Raw genomic sequence first — 23,390 nt, forward strand, 5'->3', positions numbered from 1 at the left:
GCAGACCTCCGGCTGGCGGTGGAACTACGTGGGCCCAGGCTCTTCTCTGGATAGGCGTTTCCTACCCTCGGGCCTGCCCACGTGTCACCATTTGTTACTTAATTGGACTTTGCATATTTCAATCAATCAACTTTTTTTTTATATAGCGCCAAATCACAACAAACAGTTGCCCCAAGGCGCTTTATATTGTAAGGCAAGGCCATACAATAATTATGAAAAACCCCAACGGTCAAAACGACCCCCTGTGAGCAAGCACTTGGCAACAGTGGGAAGGAAAAACTCCCTCTTAACAGGAAGAAACCTCCAGCAGAACCAGGCTCAGGGAGGGGCAGTCTTCTGCTGAGACTGGTTGGGGCTGAGGGAAAGAACCAGGAAAAAGACATGCTGTGGAGGGGGGCAGAGATCGATCACTAATGATTAAATGCGGAGTGATGCATACAGAGCAAAAAGAGAAAGAAACAGTGCATCATGGGAACCCCCCCACAGTCTACGTCTAAAGCAGCATAACCAAGGGATAGTCCAGGGTCACCCGATCCAGCCCTAACTATAAGCCTTAGCGAAAAGGAAAGTTTTAAGCCTAATCTTAAAAGTAGAGAGGGTATCTGTCTCCCTGATCTGAATTGGGAGCTGGTTCCACAGGAGAGGAGCCTGAAAGCTGAAGGCTCTGCCTCCCATTCTACTCTTACAAACCCTAGGAACTACAAGTAAGCCTGCAGTCTGAGAGCGAAGCGCTCTATTAGGGTGATATGGTACTACGAGGTCCCTAAGATAAGATGGGACCTGATTATTCAAAACCTTATAAGTAAGAAGAAGAATTTTAAATTCTATTCTAGAATTAACAGGAAGCCAATGAAGAGAGGCCAACACGGGTGAGATATGCTCTCTCCTGCTAGTCCCCGTCAGTACTCTAGCTGCAGCATTTTGAATTAACTGAAGGCTTTTTAGGGAACTTTTAGGACAACCTGATAATAAAGAATTACAATAGTCCAGCCTAGAGGAAATAAATGCATGAATTAGTTTTTCAGCATCACTCTGAGACAAGACCTTTCTGATTTTAGAGATATTGCGTAAATGCAAAAAGGCAGTCCTACATATTTGTTTAATATGCGCTTTGAATGACATATCCTGATCAAAAATGACTCCAAGATTTCTCACAGTATTACTAGAGGTCAGGGAAATGCCATCCAGAGTAAAGATCTGGTTAGACACCATGCTTCTAAGATTTGTGGGGCCAAGTACAATAACTTCAGTTTTATCTGAGTTTAAAAGCAGGAAATTAGAGGTCATCCATGTCTTTATGTCTGTAAGACAATCCTGCAGTTTAGCTAATTGGTGTGTGTCCTCTGGCTTCATGGATAGATAAAGCTGGGTATCATCTGCGTAACAATGAAAATTTAAGCAATACCGTCTAATAATACTGCCTAAGGGAAGCATGTATAAAGTGAATAAAATTGGTCCTAGCACAGAACCTTGTGGAACTCCATAATTAACTTTAGTCTGTGAAGAAGATTCCCCATTTACATGAACAAACTGTAATCTATTAGACAAATATGATTCAAACCACCGCAGCGCAGTGCCTTTAATACCTATGACATGTTCTAATCTCTGTAATAAAATTTTATGGTCAACAGTATCAAAAGCAGCACTGAGGTCCAACAGAACAAGCACAGAGATAAGTCCACTGTCCGAAGCCATAAGAAGATCATTTGTAACCTTCACTAATGCTGTTTCTGTACTATGATGAATTCTAAAACCTGACTGAACCTCTTCAAATAGACCATTCCTCTGCAGGTGATCAGTTAGCTGTTTTACAACTACCCTCTCAAGAATCTTTGAGAGAAAAGGAAGGTTGGAGATTGGCCTATAATTAGCTAAAATAGCTGGGTCAAGTGATGGCTTTTTAAGTAATGGTTTAATTACTGCCACCTTAAAAGCCTGTGGTACATAGCCAACTAACAAAGATAAGTTGATCATATTTAAGATTGAAGCATTAAATAATGGTAGGACTTCCTTGAGCAGCCTGGCAGGAATGGGGTCTAATAAACATGTTGATGGTTTGGATGAAGTAACTAATGAAAATAACTCAGACAGAACAATCGGAGAGAAAGAGTCTAACCAAATACCGGCATCACTGAAAGCAGCCAAAGATAACGATACATCTTTGGGATGGTTATGAGTAATTTTTTCTCTAATAGTCAAAATTTTGTTAGCAAAGAAAGTCATGAAGTCATTACTAGTTAAAGTTAATGGAATACTCAGCTCAATAGAGCTCTGACTCTTTGTCAGCCTGGCTACAGTGCTGAAAAGAAACCTGGGGTTGTTCTTATTTTCTTCAATTAGTGATGAGTAGAAAGATGTCCTAGCTTTACGGAGGGCTTTTTTATAGAGCAACAAACTTTTTCCAGGCTAAGTGAAGATCTTCTAAATTAGTGAGACGCCATTTCCTCTCCAACTTACGGGTTATCTGCTTTAAGCTACGAGTTTGTGAGTTATACCACGGAGTCAGACACTTCTGATTTAAAGCTCTCTTTTTCAGAGGAGCTACAGCATCCAAAGTTGTCTTCAATGAGGATGTAAAACTATTGACGAGATACTCTAACTCCGTTACAGAGTTTAGGTAGCTACTCTGCTCTGTGTTGGTATATGACAATAGAGAACATAAAGAAGGAATCATATCCTTAAACCTAGTTACAGCGCTTTCTGAAAGACTTCTAGTGTAATGAAACTTATTCCCCACTGCAGGGTAGTCCATCAGGGTAAATGTAAATGTTATTAAAAAATGATCAGACAGAAGGGAGTTTTCAGGGAATACTGTTAAGTGTTCTATTTCCATACCATAAGTCAAAACAAGATCTAAGATATGATTAAAGTGGTGGGTGGACTCATTTACTTTTTGAGCAAAGCCAATAGAGTCTAATAATAGATTAAATGCAGTGTTGAGGCTGTCATTCTCAGCATCTGTGTGGATGTTAAAATCGCCCACTATAATTATCTTATCTGAGCTAAGCACTAAGTCAGACAGAAGGTCTGAAAATTCACAGAGAAACTCACAGTAACGACCAGGTGGACGATAGATAATAACAAATAAAACTGGTTTTTGGGACTTCCAATTTGGATGGAAAAGACTAAGAGACAAGCTTTCAAATGAATTAAAGCTCTGTCTAGGTTTTTGATTAATTAATAAGCTGGAATGGAAGATTGCTGCTAATCCTCCGCCCCGGCCCGTACTACGAGCATTCTGACAGTTAGTGTGACTCGGGGGTGTTGACTCATTTAAACTAACATATTCATCCTGCTGTAACCAGGTTTCTGTTAGGCAGAATAAATCAATACGTTGATCAATTATTATATCATTTACCAACAGGGACTTAGAAGAGAGAGACCTAATGTTTAATAGACCACATTTAACTGTTTTAGTCTGTGGTGCAGTTGAAGGTGCTATATTATTTTTTCTTTTTGAATTTTTTTGCTTAAATACATTTTTGCTGGTTATTGGTGGTCTGGAAGCAGGCACCGTCTCTACGGGGATGGGGTAATGAGGGGATGGCAGGGGGAGAGAAGCTGCAGAGAGGTGTGTAAGACCACAGCTCTGCCTCCTGGTCCCAACGCTAGACAGTCACAGTTTGGAGGATCCAAGAAAATTGGCCAGATTTCCAGAAATGAGAGCTGCTCCATCTAAAGTGGGATGGATGCCGTCTCTCCTAACAAGACCAGGTTTTCCCCAGAAGCTTTGCCAATTATCAATGAAGCCCACCTCATTTTTTGGACACCACTCAGACAGCCAGCAATTCAAGGAGAACATGCGGCTAAACATGTCACTCCCGGACTGATTGGGGAGGGGCCCAGAGAAAACAACAGAGTCCGACATTGTTTTTGCAAAGTTACACACCGATTTAATGTTAATTTTAGTGACCTCCGATTGGCGTAACCGAGTGTCATTACTGCCGACGTGAATTACAATCTTACCAAATTTACGCTTAGCCTTAGCCAGCAATTTCAAATTTCCTTCAATGTCGCCTGCTCTGGCCCCCGGAAGACAATTGACAATGGTTGCTGGTGTCGCTAACTTCACATTTCTCAAAACAGAGTCGCCAATAACCAGAGTTTGATCCTCGGCGAGTGTATCGTCGAGTGGGGAAAAACGGTTAGAGATGTGAACGGGTTGACGGTGTACACGGGGCTTCTGTTTAGGGCTACGCTTCCTCCTCACAGTCACCCAGTCAGCCTGCTTTCCCGACTGCCCGGGATCCGCCAGGGGGGAACTAACGGTGGCTAAGCCACCTTGGTCCGCACCGACTACAGGGGCCTGGTTAGCTGTAGAATTTTCCACGGTGCGGAGCCGAGTCTCCAATTCGCCCAGCCTGGCCTCCAAAGCTACGAATAAGCTGCACTTATTACAAGTACCGTTACTGCTAAAGGAGGCCGAGGAACAACTAAACATTTCACAACCAGAGCAGAAAAGTGCGGGAGAGACAGGAGAAGCCGCCATGCTAAATCGGCTAAAAGCTAGTAGCTACGCAACCTAGTGGATTCCTAAAAACACGCAAAGTGAATAATGTGTAAATAATTTAGAGGTGATTCAGCAGGAGTGCTTTAGTTAAGGCACCAGACAGGCCATGAAGCAGCACAAGCAACGCACGGCAACAGCGAACGCACGACAACGGCGCAAAAATAAAATAAAAATCCACTAGACAGGCTGCGGAGCAGCACAGGTAACGCACGACAACTGTGGTAAAAAAAATAAAATAAAAATCCACTAGACAGGCCGTGGAACAGCACAGGTAACGCACGACAACAGTGGTAAAAAACAAAATAAAAATCCACTAGACAGGCTGTGGAGCAGCACAGGTAACGCACGACAATGGCGGCAAAAAATAAAATAAAAATCCACTAGACAGGCTGTGGAGCAGCACAGGTAACGCACGACAACGGTGGCAAAAAACAAAATAAAAATCCACTAGACAGGCTGTGGAGCAGCACAGGTAACGCACGACAACAGTGGTAAAAAACAAAATAAAAATCCACTAGACAGGCTGTGGAGCAGCACAGGTAACGCACGACAACGGTGGTAAAAAACAAAATAAAAATCCACTAGACAGGCTGTGGAGCAGCACAGGTAACGCACGACAACGGTGGTAAAAAATAAAATAAAAATCCACTAGACAGGCTGTGGAGCAGCACAGGTAACGCACGACAACGGTGGTAAAAAACAAAATAAAAATCCACTAGACAGGCTGTGGAGCAGCACAGGTAACGCACGACAACGGTGGTAAAAAATAAAATAAAAATCCACTAGACAGGCTGCGGAGCAGCACAGGTAACGCACGACAACAGTGGTAAAAATAAAATAAAAATCCACTAGACAGGCTGCGGAGCAGCACAGGTAACGCACGACAACAGTGGTAAAAATAAAATAAAAATCCACTGGACAGGCTGCGGAGCAGCACAGGTAACGCACGACAACAGTGGTAAAAATAAAATAAAAATCCACTAGACAGGCTGCGGAGCAGCACAGGTAACGCACGACAACAGTGGTAAAAATAAAATAAAAATCCACTAGACAGGCTGCGGAGCAGCACAGGTAACGCACGACAACAGTGGTAAAAAATAAAATAAAAATCCACTAGACAGGCTGTGGAGCAGCACAGGTAACGCACGACAACAGTGGTAAAAAATAAAATAAAAATCCACTAGACAGGCTGTGGAGCAGCACAGGTAACGCACGACAACAGTGGTAAAAATAAAATAAAAATCCACTAGACAGGCTGCGGAGCAGCACAGGTAACGCACGACAACAGTGGTAAAAATAAAATAAAAATCCACTGGACAGGCTGTGGAGCAGCACAGGTAACGCACGACAACGGTGGTAAAAAATAAAATAAAAATCCACTAGACAGACTGTGGAACAGCACAGGTAACGCACGACAACAGTGGTAAAAATAAAATAAAAATCCACTGGACAGGCTGTGGAGCAGCACAGGTAACACACGACAACAGTGCTAAAAAATAAAATAAAAATGCACTGGACAGGCTGTGGAGCAGCACAGGTAACGCACGATATTTGGAACCCTGTTTGCACTTTTGCATAATAAATTGTAATTTATTGGAATTCCTATTGACCGCTCATTTACGCCCCCTAACGTGGGTCCGTGCATTCACTTTCTCAACATCTCATATTTTCTTTGATTTGTGTGGACTGAAATAAATGATGCATATTTCATCGTGTTGACTGTGTGATACCTCAGTGATATCAAAATAATTTATGACTGAAAATAAAATGTGAATTGTTCTTAACAATGAGTTTTGTTGTTCAGCAAAAGAACATGGTTCTTCTGGAACAATATCAGGATCTCCAAGATTGATGCCAGCCAATATTTCTTTGAAATCCTGGGAAAAAAAAAAAAATTGCACACATTTCTGCATGTTGGCGCTGGACTGGCTAAAATCCCCCCACCCACCCAATACACACACACACACACACACACACACACACACATACATATATATATATATATATATATATATATATATATATATATATATATATATATATGACGGCTTTCGGTGGCTTTTCAGTCGTGTGACTATCCGAGAAATTGTGGAAGAGGTGGGCATCATTTTTCAGAGTTAAATGTTTCTTCATTTTTTTTTCCCCAAAACAGAGTATTTATGTTTGAGAGGTCTCACATTTTTGAGGTGAAAATATGCAGATATGACTCACAAAAATATTTTATATTTAGTGGTAACTTTGTGGAACAGCCTCCTTCATCATGTGGTAAATGCTCCAAGGGTTATTACTTCAAAGGAATACTGTGATTATTTTATGCTGTTTTATTTTTATTGATTGACCATTTTATTATGGTGTTTGATGACTTTTACTGTGCTATTTATGAGTTTTATATGGTTATATTTATGAGTTTTACTGTGATGCTTTTGAACCCTTTACCTACTGAGGCTATAAATGGACGACTGGTTGGAATTATTTATTACAGCAATAAAATTAAGAAATAATGTTCTATGTTTGTGGGCTTTGGTACCCTTTTCCAAGAGTACCTGAATTTCAATTATATTACACGTGATTAACTATTTATACACATTATTTGTAAGTTTTAGCATTTAAAATGAGAAAAAACACAAAAACGAACTTGATTTTTTTTCAGTTTTTTAGTGAAAAATGATTGTTATGTAAAGGAAGTTTTGATTTCACATTTTTAACAGGAAGCTGTAAGTGTTTACAATCAAAATAATTAATTTTGTGTGTCTAGAACTCAGAAACAGTGCAGAAACAGTGTAAAAGTAAACATTTTACAAGGCGAAAATATGCAAAAAGTAACCAATTTTAAAGTGCAGAACCAAACAATATGAATAACAACAATCAAAGTGCAAAACTATATATAAATATATCAATTATTATCTGTATTATTAAAATGTGCAATAAATCACTCATTTGATCACTCATTTTGTGCAAAATTATGCAATATGAATAAAACAATAAAGTGTCAAACTATATACAAATATATAACCAAGAATCAAAATTAGATCTAAACTACATCAGTCAGTGTGGTCCAGTGTGGTACTGTTTGTAACAGTTTTCTGTCTGGCTGAAGACAGAGGCCAATTTTACAAAGTTTGCACATCCAGCAGGTTGACCTCTTGCAAACCTTGCAAGAACGCCGCCCCTTTGTGGATCGCTGGCAAGTTGGGTTTCCACTGCTTGTTGGCACTGGGCAGTGGTGGCTGATGGAGCCATCACACCCACACAAACACGCACACACACCTTCACAAATGACACTAACACCCTGCCTTTTCCTCAAAAATTACTACATTTATGTTTGCTGTCTGTCTCTGTACTTTTCTGTCACTTTTGCGCTCTTTTTCATACTTTTCCCTCGTTTCAAAAGTCACTGAACGCACTTTACCGTAATATATGCAACATATAGCATACTGTTGGAAAGCACAGGTTCTTGGCTTGCTGTCAGTGTTGACGTTTTTCAGATTGAGGGCTTACATGAGAACTTCCGGTAATGAGAATCAGCGGTGCACTAGTGTGAAACTTCTGTGTTTTTCCTCTGCGTTATGACATCACAGGCTTATGTTAACCATAATACACCACATATCATTGGAAAGCCCTTGGTGTTAGCTTAACAATGCACTTTGAATCATTCAGATTGAACAAACTATGGCGGAGTTACGGTAAAAAAAATACACATATGGAAAATATGGCGTGGGCTCCATTGCCGTAGATAAAGGGTTAAATGATGAATGATGTGTACTCTGATTGTATTTTTATACGTTTTATGAATAATTAATTATTACTGACCATGATTTTCCACCACAGTTGCTGACAGTCTGCATGCTCTTATCAATAATGTTAGCAAGTTTTGTCCTGAATACAATTTAGAATCAGAAAAATTTCATTCAAGCTACACTTTGAACATACTTCGAGGGGATAACCTGTTGAAGCCACGGCAGAAAACACAAGAAAACATCCAGAAAGTGTCCTTTACAAGCACATCTGGTGTTATTGCTGGCAGACGACCGAAAGTGAATTACCCCAACTCTCGTGGCCGAGTGGCAGAAATTTCAGGGTCACAAACAGAACTCAATGGAACAAGATCTTGTGTTGGCCTTCCAGTCTCTCTACTTCTATGTTGATATGACGTGCTGATGAATTTTCGGTGTGTTCCGAGCCGCATGGACAATCTTTCTGTGTATCACTGTGAGAACATGATTTTTCACTGCAGCACTTCCTCTTTGTGCATAATTCACTGACTGATTTTAGCAGAAGTTACAGATCACAACCCCTGCATTGTCAACTTTCGACAAAAGTCACCAAGTTTGAAGTTCACATCGTCTCACTTTTCCTCCAACTTCAGCGGTAAAAATTTGTCCAGCCTTGTCCAAGCAAACTTTTCATTGCAATCTTTATTGATCACTCGAACACACTTGCCATCTTCATCTTTTATCCATACATACATTTATTCAACAAAAACTCTCCAAACTCCTTTTCACTTGCTGCCATATCCCACATGTGAGAACTGCACATTATGGGATGCATTATGCATTACAGACACAAAAGGCAGAACGACATGCTTAGCTCTTAGCCTAGCAGCTCTTCTTGTACTAGCTTCAACATTTCTGGCAAGCCTCTTATGCACACCACACTGATCAGCGTAACATCAATGCCTGGTGGCTAATGTGAGAACTGTCACAAACACATCAAATCCCACCTCAATTTTTTCTCTCCAGATTTGAAATGACAGACAGGTGCCATAATTGACAGACAACGTCCCATGACCAGATAGGGGAATGTCTACACCAAATTGATTAAAATCCAGTGATTAACAAAAGATTTTTTTTAAATCATTAGATGGTGATTTTTAATCCTCATGGTGGGACATGGGTGCCTTTGGAAAAATTCAACGTAAATGAAAATCTTTATGTAAGTAGACGAGTCAAGGAATGTACAAACAGGTTTATAGAGAAAAAGTTTTTCAACAGTAAATGGGGAAGTGTGCAAAATAACTGACAGAAAATATTGAACTATTTCATATTTTAGTTTTGTGAGATGCATCTTTATGATCTTAACATAGATCAAGTACTACTACTATACCAACAGCAAATTTTTTCGGAAATCTATACAATCGTGGCTGAGACCCAGCTCCGATATAGGTGTATCTTCAAGTATTTTCGTGATTAAAACGTTCTGAAAATATTCTTGCAACTGGTTTGAGACTTTAATGCCTACCGTGATTGAAGGTCCAGCAAAGACTAGACTGAGTAGCATCAGTAGTGGAATAACCTCATGGTTGGGGTCGATATAGGGCAGGCTCAGGCTGCGGTCATTGCAGTTGTAGCCAGTCTTCACGGGCTTGAACACATCTGTCCACTCCAGGAAGTACAGACTGACCACGAATGACACCAGGATGGGCAGCTATCAATGGTAGGACACAAATACAATGAAAAATATAGGACATGAGGCAGTGCACAACAATGAAAGCATAAAATATTGAACAATACGATGCCTGTCAGTAAAAGAAATTTTGCTGAACAGATTGCCTCAGAAAAATTTACAATAAATAATATCACCATATTATCGACATCATTTTAAGACTATTTTTTGTCATTGATAAAATGATAATGTAGCATAAAAATGCAAGTACAGTACATTCTTTGAAAAGGCACTTTTAAAAGAGACCTTTTCATTCTCAACAATATTAACATTGAATTTAAATGTGACAAAATAGTAAGATATCCTAAGTCAGTGATTCACATTTCAAAAGGGTGGTATGGACTAATGGAGCGTCAGTGCCTGAAATAATGGGTCATTTTCTCCATATCATGGACCCTTCTCAGACATCAATCTATGTAAGTCAAAATAAAAATAAAATAATTCAAGATTTGTTTTTTTACCCATTGTATGTCACAACTTGAGCCAATTTAAGTTAAATATGATGCAAAATTCATATTTCATTATTTTGTGTTATATTTCATATCATTTGATGTTATGCATAGGTCATATATAACATTTAAAAGTTGAAAACACATTAATATTAGCATGATATAGCATTTGCTCCCATGTTCAAAACGTACATACAGTAACTTTAACCTACTGAGCAGCAGAGACCAGAGACTATGTGAGAGTGTAAATGTTGAATTTCTTTTTACATTTTTTTTTTGCTTACATCTCATCATTCACATTGGATCAATTTATTGTGCATATGTGCACTTTAATTTTTTTGCATTAGGGCATGGAAGACTCCACTGAATTTTGGAGGTGATCTGCATCCGGATTGGCAGACGTCAGAAATCTCTGATTGCTCTTCTTATCATTATTGTTGATTTTATATGATATTTTGTATATACAGCTATACAGCTTTGTGAAGAAGAGGTATCGAGGATTTTCTCAAAAAGACCTGAAAGTTCAGCAACAATTTGCCAGAAGGTACATCTAAGATGCAAGCCTAGAGCCTAGATTTGATGTTTTGGTGAAAGAATTAAGTATTATTTGGTAAGTGGCTGAAGTTTCATCTCTTGAACACCAGGTACTGGTGTTGTACTAAATACTTACTTTACTCATATTTGGAGTCAGTCTGGGTAAAACATCATACACTGGCTCATTTTGTCTTTCTGTTACAGGTTAAAAAATCCTTTAATGTGGTATTTTTTTTCAAATGTTTGATTCACATCACGGCAGAGCATCCGTCTCTCGATACAACAGCTTTGCAAACATTGCACGTCTTGCTTTGCGGTGTTCAGCGGACATGTCAGTGACAGCACTCCTCAATGGTTGCCTGTGAGCTGCCTGCTAATTGCGGAAGACACCTCTCAAATGGAGGCATCTCACATTACAGTAATCCTCGACACGCCTCATTCCAGGGGATTCTTCCATGTCCTAATTTGGTGAAAATCCATGAAGTAGTTTTGATGTAATCCCTCAAAGCCTATGTAAAGTGAAATCTTGATCCAGAATCTGAATTCGGATCCAGATTCAGATCACCTCCAAAGTTTATTGGAGTCTTCCCTGGCATAATATGTATCTGTGTTGAACATTTGGTGAGATTCCGTGAAGTAGTTTTGATGTAATACTTCAAAGCCTATAGAAAGTGAATCTTGATCCAGAATCCGGATCCAAATCCGGATCACCTCCAAAATTTACTGGAGTTTTCCATGACCTAATATGTATCCGTGGTGAGAATTTGGTGAGAATCCATGAAGTAGTTTTGATGTAATCCTTCAAAGCCTATATAAGGGCCGTGTGTGTGTGTGTGTGTCTGTGTGTGTGTTTGCGCACTTTCAACCTAAGGGCCCAGTAACCTCCCCCTTGGTGCCCCCCAGTCAGCATACCAAGTTTGGTGTTGATTGCTTAATTACTGTGGCTGTGCATAGCAGAGCGTGATCTCATTCAAATATATAAGGGTGAGAGTGTATGTCTGTATGTGTGTGCACGCACGTGCGCTTGTCACTTATGTGCCTTTATGATTTGATGTCACTTCTGTACTTAAGAACTTTCACTTTAATTCTTAAAAGTCACTGGGCAAACAATAATTTAATGCCTTAATCTATTCTCTTTATCTATTTATCTATTACAGAATTCATTGTAAGTCATTATTACTAGAAATAATCTATAGATCTATTACAGAATTCAGCTTTAATCATTATTGCTAGAAATCTTAGACAAAAAGAACTTTCACTTTAATTCTTTATGGTTTCTGAGCAAATGCTTTAATCTATTCTCTTTATCTGGCCCGCCTATTGAAAATTCAAGTGGCCAGTCAATTTTCTTTAAGTGTAGTGTCTAAGCTGTATTTGTGCTGAATTTGATGCTTGTATTACCATTTGAAGGACTGTTTCAGTTATCTGCTGCACTAATGAGCCAACAGTGTTATGTGTGGGATGCGGCTCGAGGAGCGGTCCAGCGTCTGACTGAACCCAGCGCTAAATAACCAGAAGAAGCTCCAAAAGAAACAATTTTATTTTCTAATCACCCATGAGTACTGTACAAGAAATACAAATTAAAAAATACTGGTGGGGTGAAGAGGCTGCGCGCTCTCTCAGTGCCTCAACGGACCGGAGCCTGAACGTTCTGGACTCAGGTTTTCCGCCGACACCCCCCAGGTGGCTTTTCCCAGAACGGTACTCTGTGGAGGGGGAACAGAGGTGAGATTATTCGATACTATTACCAGAAAGCTATTAAAGGCACACTTATCAGCAACACGTTCAGTTCAGGTTTCAGAGTTAATTCAGATGAACAGCTGCTCACGGCTTGTGTAGGTTTATTATTCCGCACACCACAGCCGCGAGGAGCAAAGAAGACAATTTCTTCAATGTTCAAATTTAGCTGTGCAAAAAACACCACATTATATTCACAAATAAGCCTTTAAAGATAATCACCTCTGACGTGTGCTGACAGCTTTTGCCTCTCACCCTAGTCCTCCTTCACAGACGTAACGTCAAACTCTGGAGCGGCCCTCAGCATCCCCAACGGTCGATACAAGGTCGTAACAAGGTTGTATTCTCCGGCCAACAGCCCTCATCACTGCTGGCTTAAATGCAACTCCTCATTTCTTCATTGACGCCAGCTGAGAGTCCTTAGTCTGCACGTGAATGTCACAGGTGTTGCAGATAATCCTGATAAAGAGCCGCACGAGGATGTAACAGGTGCAACCAATCATCACAGAGGTGAGAGACTCTTCTGCAGCACAATTTTCCCAGAGGTCAGTCCCAGACCACCTAGGAAGGAAAACAAACACAAACCCAACAAAACAGTGTCCAGCCAAGCCCCCCAACACACAACAGTACCCCCCCGTCAACGGAAAGCCTCCCGGCGACCGCACAGACCTGACCCAAAAACCGGCCCTCTCATCGGGGTCAAAAACAGGAGGCAGGTAGTGACGACACTCCCAGAGTCCACAGCAGGCAACAGGGCCAGGAGATGCGGCTGGAAGGTCGGCTGGCAACAAACAAACCAAAAACACCCCCAAAGAACCCCAAAAGAGTCCCAACACAACCCATACATAAAAACAAAAACACAGAAAAAGCCGCCAGCATCCCCCCCCAGAGAACACCACTAACACACCCCCAGGGAAGCACACCGGGGAAAAACACAAAAGAAAAAACATAACACCCACCCCAACACCTCCCCAGCGGACCCTGGGGGGAAACAGGAGGAAACAAAAACCGCAAACCCCCAGGGATTCCCAAAATCCACCCCAGGAGCAAACAAAAACAACAGGAAGCCCCGTTGACCTCCCCAGCACCCCGAAAGACCCCGGAACACCCCCAGAGTCTATCGGCAGACACGTCGTGGCGAACGGCTCAGGACCACTGAGCCGGGGAAGACAACGGGGGAAAAAACAACCCAGCTCCATCCCCAAGGGCAGGGGAAAACCGGCACCAAGGCCGGCGTCGTCTCTCCGACCATACTCCAGCCTATCGGGAGGGGGGGGCAACAGAAAAGGCGTACAGCTCTGATCGGCCCCACCGCTCCGACCTGAGTATATTCCCACTGCCCAACACCTCAGCGATGCCAATGGCGAACGGTCAGAGGCTCGCTGAGGCTGGAGTGGAACCGGGAATCAACTAAACTCAAACAAAGGACCCTGGACCCCCCAGGCGCAGAGGTTTTCATGGGAACGCCCAGTGTAACCAACCTGCACCACCCCACAACACCAAAGACAGACGGCCAGAAGTGTGTGAGGCAGGGGTAGGGGACAGGGAAATAAAAAACAACAAAACAAAACAATCCACCCCACTAAAAAAAAAAAATTAAATACTATAAACAATAAAAAAAAAACTCCTACTCACCTGAGTCCAAACGAACTCCGATCAGCCTGTTCACTCCACCAGGACTACATACAAATACTGTGCCCACAAATCAAAATACCGATTTTTTCCCCATTTACATCCCAACCCCTCCAAAAAACACCTGGAGCAACATCACTGAGCTGTTTCCTGTCGCTCAGTCGACCGGGGCAATATAACAGTTCTATTCCTTCCGAGTTGCATCGGCTCCTCCACTAGAGGAGCTAGAGGTCCCGTCGGAGGAGTCTCAGTGGCACGAAGAAGAGGCGGTCCGGACTTGTGTCGAGGAGCACCCCGAGACCCAAAACTCCGCTCGGACACTCGCCCTCTCTCCCGTCCACGCTCCTTAATCCGATCGTCCAGACGGATAACCAAGGATATCAACTCATCTAATTCCTTCGGTTCATCACGGACCGCTAGCTCGTCTTTCAGGAAATCGTTCAACCCGTCTATAAACACCCCCCTCAAAGCAGCAGTGTTCCACCCAGACTGTGCGGAAAAGATTTGAAAATCCACAGAATAGTCTGCTGCGCTACATCGCCCCTGTCGGAGATTCAGCAATCGCTGAACCGATGTATCTGCCTTCACCGGATGATCAAAAACCAAACGAAATTCACGGGAAAATTCATCGAAGGTTTCCAACAGTGGTGATTTGCTGCTCCACAACGCAGTGGCCCACGTCAGGGCATCACCCCGCAGCAGATTTATAACGTATGCAACGCGGCTACTGTCAGAAGAAAAAGATGCCGGTCGCTGAGAAAAAACTAAAGAACACTGCATTAAAAACGGAGCACAAGCCTCTACATTTCCCGAATAAGGCTCTGGGTGACAAATAACTGGTTCAACTGCTGAATCTCTAGACAGCGAACTTATCCGCCCCAGGCTTGATGGAACCGGAGCTGCAGCCGCAGGAAGCGGAACAGCCTGCGCTACAAGCTCCGTCACTCGGGCGTCTGTCTGCTTAATTTGGATTGAAAGGTGCTGTACTTGCTCCCAAATCATCTCCAGGTGTTTCTGGACTCTCTCCTGAAATGGAGCTGCTTCTGCCGCTGGGTCCATACTGGTGTGGCCGGAGAATTCTGTTATGTGTGGGACGCGGCTCGAGGAGCGGTCCAGCGTCTGAGTGAACCCAGCGCTAAATAACCAGAAGAAGCTCCAAAAGAAACAATTTTATTTTCTAATCACCCATCGGTACTGTACAAGAAATACAAATTAAATAATACTGGTGGGGTGAAGAGGCTGCGCGCTCTCTCAGCGCCTCAACGGACCGGAGCCCGAACGTTCTGGACTCAGGTTTTCCGTCGACACCCCCCAGGTGGCTTTTCCTAGAACTGTACTCTGTGGAGGGGGAACAGAGGTGAGATTATTCGATACTATTACCAGAAAGCTATTAAAGGCACACTTATCAGCAACACGTTCAGTTCAGGTTTCAGAGTTAATTCAGATGAACAGCTGCTCACGGCTTGTGTAGGTTTATTATTCCGCACACCACAGCCGCGAGGAGCAAACAAGACAATTTCTTCAATGTTTAAATTTAGCTGTGCAAAAAACACCACATTATATTCACAAATAAGCCTTTAAAGATAATCACCTCTGACGTGTGCTGACAGCTTTTGCCTCTCACCCTAGTCCTCCTTCACAGACGTAAAGTCAGACGCTGGACCGCTCCTCGAGCCGCATCCCACACATAACAAACAGAGCATGAACCAGCTGTTGTCTATTAGCTTAAACATGTGTATACATAAGGCAACCTGAATTAAAGAAGAAATGCTATTTTTAAGAACCAGGACTTCATTTCTGGCATAAAATACAGTCGTTTACTCACCAATATAAGTTTGCTGTGATTAGAAGTCCATAGTTCAAACGTGTTCAGTTCAAATCTAAAGCAAACATTTTTCTTCTTCTACTCAGGTGGATTAGAACTTTTTGTGGTACACAGCACCAACTACTGGATAGGAGGAACCTAGCAGTCAATGTGATTCACTAATTTCAAAATGCAGCTCTTTCAACCAGACGTGTGGTGCTGTGACATATCAATCATCTGTCCAATCAGAATTCAGGGGAGTCCAGTGAAACCCTAGCCTCCACTCTAACTCCACCCATGCCAGGAAGTGTTCAACATTTGACATTTCCTTTTTCACTGTGACTCAAAATTTGTCACTTCGTGTTTGAGTGTGAGCTTGCCACTCATTTCCCCTGAGATTCCATGGGATCTCGTCTGTCAATCCAGGAAGTGTTTGACATTTGAACATTTCCTGTTTTACTGTCAATTCAAAATTTGGCACTTCTTGTTTAAGGCTCCCTGTACCATGAGCGAGCTTTGTGCCACTGCACGTCGCTTCACTCTTATTACCTGTACGTAGAATGGGTAACTCAGCCAGCCTAATACGAGCAAAGCAGCGCAAAGCTTGCTCTGTGGTAGACAAAGGCACAAACTAGAAATGGCACAAAAAAAATCTCCCCAGGGTGGAAAAAGGCACTAACCGGACAACATTGTCATAAAAAGCCATAAAAAGCCACAAACCAATGGTAGACGAAGCCGCAAACTGGAAATGAAATGGTGAGATGCTGAAGTGCTTTGCTCGTTCATGTCCATAACCTATACATCTATATATATATATATAAAAGGCAATGTATGTATGTACGTATGCGGCCAGATTTGTGTTCAGGGTGAACTTCCACAGTAATCAAGCAATCAACACCAAACTTGGTATGGTGAGTGGGGGCACCAAGGCGGACGTCTTTGGGGCCTTTTAAAGCATCACACACACATTAAAGTAATAATGATTAAAGCCAAATTCTGTAATAGATAAAGAGAATATATTAAAGCATTAAATTATTGGTTGCCCAGTAACCATAAAAGATAAATAGATAAAGAGAACAGATAAAAGCATTAGCCCAATGCGCCCTGCGCCATGACGCACAGCGATCAGTGAAAGTGAACAGACAGAGCAGACGGAGGGCCTCTCATACATCTCAAACAAAGAGTGTGTGAGTATCAGGATTGCTCCACCGGTTTGCCTGTAAATGTTATTGGATAAGCCTGTGGCAAGCTCTCTCGCGCCGACGTAAAGCACTGTTTACCATATCAATGGAGCGAGGGGGGAGGGGATGCTCCTCAGAGTTTAAATGGGCTTCGAAGTTTGAAAGCTGCTTTCAAAGCAGGAGAGAACAAAACCACAGTCAACTTCAAGGAAGTATAAGTTTGTGATGTGACGTTTGTGTAATAGCAGACAGAAATGGCTTTGAGATGAAGACAAACAAAGCACATAAATCATTTTGTACTGTCTTGTACACAAGACCTCAAATTACCTTTATAAAGTGTCAAAACAGTTGTTTATTATAGTTTGCTGTGTTTTGAATAAATGTGTGTGGAAAAAAATTTCTGCTTTACTTTTTCCTTTCTTATTTCTGATTGTAAACCTTTATTACACTTATAAAACAGCACTATAGCATATATATTCTGAAAGTACAGGTTGTGCTGAAAAAAAGAGACATAAAATTTGATTGTGGGAAGCAGGGAGACCTGTTAACAGCAATAATAAAACATTTGTGCAAGGTGAGTGAACTGTCCAAAAAATGCCCTCCGACCCCAGAGGGTTAAAGAGAATAGATAAAAGCATTAAATTATTGGTTGCCCAGTAACCATAAAGAATTAAAGTGAAAGTTGTTAAGTACGGAAGTGACATCAAATCATTAAGGCACAAAAGTGACATCAAATCATTACGGTATAAAAGTGACATCAAATCCTTAAGGTATAGAAGTCACATCAAATCCTTAAAGGACAGAAGTGACACACATAGTCAGACTTATATATAGATACTTGCTTTGCAGTGGGTACACCTGCTAGTATCATATAATACTGACCGTGTGTGTGCGTGTGTTCGCTAAACACAGCCACAGTAGTTAAGCAATTGACACCAAACTTGCTATGGTGACTGGGGGCACCGAGGGGGAGGTCACTGGGGCCCTTAGGGTGAAAGTGTACATGCAGGAACACACACACACACACACACACACACACACGCACGGTCAGCCTTATATATTCAAATCACGACCTGCTCACTGTATTTTTGTACTTCATGTGCTACTTAGGTCAGGTAGCAAGCATCACACTTTACTTATGACATAGTAGTGGCTGGCTAGGGCGTACTCAAACTATAACCTGAATGGCCGAGCGCATCCTGCGTGCAAGTTAAAGTGTGCAGTTTTTCAATTAAAATGAACCTGCTGTGTACAGCATGCCAGAACACTGTAGTGACAATGACATGCTATCACCTTTTATCATCATTCACTTGAGTCTCATGAATGTCCCAAATTGCTCTAAATTAACATACACACAATGCAATGCAACTTACTACACCTTAAGTAAAGTGGCATGAAATATACAATAACATGGCTAAAATTCTTCTCTATTATGGTCCAGTCACACGGCACTTAATGAAGGGAAATAAAGCCCTGATGAAACAAGAAATCTGGACTTTCATTGGCATCATTTAATCTTTGCGCATCTTCGTTCCTGCAGCTGGCACTTTGTCAGGATTTGGGTCATTCCATGCCAAATCAGCCAGTGGTCCCCACATGACCCCCTCCAAAAAAAATGAAAAACACTGCACTTGTTCCTCAGCCAGAGAAATAGAAATACCCCAAGTTTTAATGAGCCAGCTCTAATACTTTAGGCACAGGAGCTGTTTCAAAATCGCAGCATTTTTGTTCGTATTTGAAAAAAACCCTTTCTGGCCAACTTTGGAGAGCAATATAGCCTAGCCAAATTAAGTGAAACCCCTCAAACTTAGTATCCTAGGCAAAATCATACTGGAAAAGCCATATCTGGCATCAAAACAATGATATCTGGCTTCATTTTTATCCAACTGTTCTCTTAAAAACTGCCAAAACTGTATATTTTCTAAACGAGGTCTTACTTTGAGCATGCACTGTGTCAAAATGGATAAATACCCATACTCCTCTTTACAGGCATAGACTCTCATGAACTAGTTCCAATGCCAGAATGTTTCAATTTTGCATTTCAGCTTCAATTTTGCTTGCAAGAGAAAAATTGAAGTTACGCAATTTCGATTTTTCGCAAAAATACCCCATAATTGACCACAAAAATCACCATGTTAGCAACTGATAAAAAATTTGAAATTTCAACCATGCAATTATATGGATGTAAAGATTAGATATACTAAATTTCAAGTTTGGGCAAGAAATATTTATATATTTTTAATTTTTCTGAAAAGTCCTAATTTTTATGAGTACAGATCCAACAACACGACATACAATGTCATGTAATCTAAAAATACTTTCAAGGTTTACCTGAATGATTCATTTCTTATATTTATTTAATAATTAAATACACAGTGAACAAGTAAGATGTCCTACATAATCTTTAAAATGCACACATTTGCAAACAAAGTGCTCTTAATCTAGGTATACCATGTATACCAAACAAAGCCATCATGACCGAAAACTATGTTCTTGGGTTATGTACAGGAAAACGTGTTTTCTGCAGACACAACACAGGCAAAAAGGCTAATAGTAAATCAGCTACTGTAATAATATTTGTCATCAGTATGCATGTTATTTGTGCAAAAACCCTGGGAGAAGTGACTCAACTTTGTTCTGATCACTGTCATTCAGACTGTACTTGCGAGCACCAGCATCACTCAAATCAACAAAATTGTGAAAGCCAACTGTCTTACACAATGTCTTTCGATGACATTCATCTTGCAAAGTCAACCCGAGAGCACATTTTGCCTCCATGATTGATGAGAATATGATTCTTTGACCTATTTCTGGGAAACCAGGTTTAAATTAGGGTGTTCAGTTAATCCCACCTTCTGGGAAATTCTAAATATAGCCTGACCTTTTTCTGGGAAATTGTCAAAATTATCATTCATTTGGGTACCCTGTGCTGTTGCATCCATCAGCAATGCAGTTTTTTCCAAGTTAAAATAATTGTATAATTATTATAGTTATTATGTAATAACTATACAAGGTCTATTAGAAAAGTATCCAACCTTATTATTTTTTTCAAAAACCATATGGATTTGAATCACGTGTGATTGCGTCAGACAAGCTTGAACCCTCGTGCGCATGAGTAAGTTTTTCCACACCTGTCGGTTGCGTCATTCACCTGTGAGCAGGCTTTGAGTGAGGAGTGGTCCAGCCCCCTTGTCGGATTTTCATTGTCAGGAAATGGCGGAATGATTTGGGCTTTTTTTCCATCAGAATTTTTTCAGAAACTGTTAGAGACTGGCAGCTGGAAACCATCAGAAAAATTTATCTGGCTTTCGGTGAAAATGTTACGGGCTTGGTAGAGAATAAGGAGTGTTACTATCTCTTTAAGGACGGCCCCCCAGCGGCTGTGGGGCGCGCCGTGCTCTGAAGCCGCCATCGACAGGCTGAACGACCATTTCATTTCTAAACGGATGGCTGTCTGGATCCGTGACCATCGTGTGCCATTTCTCTGGTTATCACAAGAGCTGGACATCAACCATTTTCCGGCAGATTTCACTTTTAACAAGAGATTTTGTCATGGAAAGCCGAGCGGAGGCTTCGCGTGTCACGATGGATTCGCTACTGGAGTGAGACAAAACCACCTCCATTTTGGTCTCACAGGACGGCTTTGAGATGGCGTTCCGACAGCTGTCGGTAGTTTTAACATCGAGTGATTATCCGAGAAATTGTGGATGTGCCTGGACATGCCAGAACATGTCCCGTGAGGCTTCATCACGGCGTTGCTGTACGCCATGCGGCACCGCCGCGACACGAGAAGCCTCCGCTCCTCTTTCCATGACAAAAACTCCTGTAACAGTGGAATGTGCCGTTCATTTCCATACTGGACGCTGTGTTTTATCCGGGACGTCGTCTGACTAGCACAGGAATTGTGAAAAGACGTGGACATCAGCACTTTTTCGGCACATTGAGACAGACGTGCGGAGGAATTCCGCGTGTCTGTCTCAATGTGCCTTGGACCCAAAAAGAACAATTTTACTCTCATCAGTCCACAAAATATTCCTCCATTTCTCTTTAGGCCAGTTGATGTGTTCTTTGGCAAATTGTAACCTCTTCTGCACATGTCTTTTTTTTTAACAGAGGGACTTTGCGGGGGATTCTTGCAAATAAATTAGCTTCACACAGGCGTCTTCTAACTGTCACAGCACTTACAGGTAACTCCAGACTGTCTTTGATCATCCTGGAGCTGATCAGTGGGTGAGCCTTTGCCATTCTGGTTATTCTTCGATCCATTTTGATGGTTGTTTTCCGTTTTCTTCCACGCGTCTCTGTTTTTTTTGTCCATTTTAAAGCATTGGAGATCATTGTAGATGAACAGCCTATAATGTTTTGCACCTGCGTATAAGTTTTCCCCTCTCCAATCAACTTTTTAATCAAACTACGCTGTTCTTCTGAACAATGTCTTGAACGTCCCATTTTCCTCAGGCTTTCAAAGAGAAAAGCATGTTCAACAGGTGCTGGCTTCATCCTTAAATAGGGGACACCTGATTCACACCTGTGTGTTCCACAAAATTGATGAACTCACTGATTGAATGCCACACTACTATTATTGTGAACACCCCCTTTTCTACTTTTTTTGTTACTAATAGCCCAATTTCATAGCCTTAAGAGTGTGCATATCATGAATGCTTGGTCTTGTTGGATTTGTGAGAATCTACTGAATCTACTGGTACCTTGTTTCCCATGTAACAATAAGAAATATACTCAAAACCTGGATTAATCTTTTTAGTCACATAGCACTACTAACATTCTGAACACTACTGTATCATCTGTATCATCTTTACATCCATATAATTGCATGGTTGAAATTTCAATTTTTCATCATTTGCTCACCTGGTGATTTTTGTGGTCAATTAGAGGGCATTTTTGCGAAAAATCGAAATTGCACAATTTCAATTTTTCCCTCACAAGCACAATTTTGGCTGAAATGGAAAAATGAAACATTCTGGTGTTGTAAATGTTTCATGAGAGTCTATGCCTGTAAGGAGAAGCGTGGGCATTAATCTATTTTGACACAGTGCATGCTCAAAGTCAGACCTCGTTTAGAAAAAATACCATTTTTGGCAGTATTTGAGAACAGTTGGATAAAAAATGAAGCCAGATATCATTGTTTTGATGCCAGATATGGCTCTTCCAGTATGATTTTACCTAAAATGGTAAGTTTGAAGGGTTTCACTTAATTTGGCTAGGCTATACTGCTCTCCAAAGTTGGCCAGAAAGTGCTTTTTTCAAATAAGAACAAAAATGCTGTGATTTTGAAACTGCTCCTGTGCTTTAAGTATTAGAGCTGGCTCATTAAAACTTGGGGGATTTCCAATTATCTGGCAGGGGAACAAGTACATTTTTTTTCTTTTTTCTTTTTTTGGAAGGGGTCATGTGGGGATTTTTTTATAATTTGACCCATTTGGCATGGAATGACCCATTTTTAAACTGTTGAAAAATTTGAACGAAGGGCAACGAAAACCTCAATTCGTCTGTGTTTCGTTTTGCTGTCGTTCTTGACGTTTTTTAATCGTTTGTTTAGTTTTTGTAATGTTATTTAATTTGACTTCGTTGGAGCAGATGAATGTTTTCACACAGTGCAGAAGCCGGTTTGTGAGCGCTGAGGCTGCTGCTGCAAACTCAGCCTGCTTGCTTGGATTTTTTTATCTGTGTGGGGGGGTCAGCTTCAACGGGCTCAGGCACATTACATAGGCCAGAATTAATCTTTTGTGTGGCTATAATTAATTATTTTGCCACAAGCAACTGTTGAATTTGAAACAACAAAAAAGTTGTGTAATTTCCGACGGTACTTGAATGCAGCATTAGCAGCAGCTGCTGCGTGCGCTTATTATTTTGTATTAAATATAACAATATGAGTGTAAGAATGACAATCCAGTCCTTCTGTACATGTGGCAACGGATAGAGGAATCAAAATGATTATATAAAGAGCTGTTCTGGAAGGAAGAATTCACGTTGTGGATCAGTGATCAGCTGGTGGAATAACCGCACGTGAGTCAATGCGCGTGTTCACACGCACTGAATTTACTGCTCTGATATATTCAATCATCTTTACACTTATATTTATT

At 41.2% G+C, this 23,390-nt stretch overlaps 1 protein-coding gene across 1 annotated transcript in view; it reads right to left on the bottom strand.

Annotated features, from left to right (window-relative positions):
• LOC117513461 (phospholipid phosphatase-related protein type 4-like) overlaps positions 1–23,390 on the bottom strand; it is a 155,574-nt gene that overhangs the window by 79,056 nt on the left and 53,128 nt on the right. The window contains 1 exon segment of the mRNA XM_034173645.1: positions 9,749–9,934. Coding sequence (XP_034029536.1) covers positions 9,749–9,934 — 186 coding nt within the window.

The sequence above is a fragment of the Thalassophryne amazonica genome, chromosome 1 (assembly GCF_902500255.1).
Source record: "Thalassophryne amazonica chromosome 1, fThaAma1.1, whole genome shotgun sequence".
NCBI lineage: Eukaryota > Metazoa > Chordata > Actinopteri > Batrachoidiformes > Batrachoididae > Thalassophryne > Thalassophryne amazonica.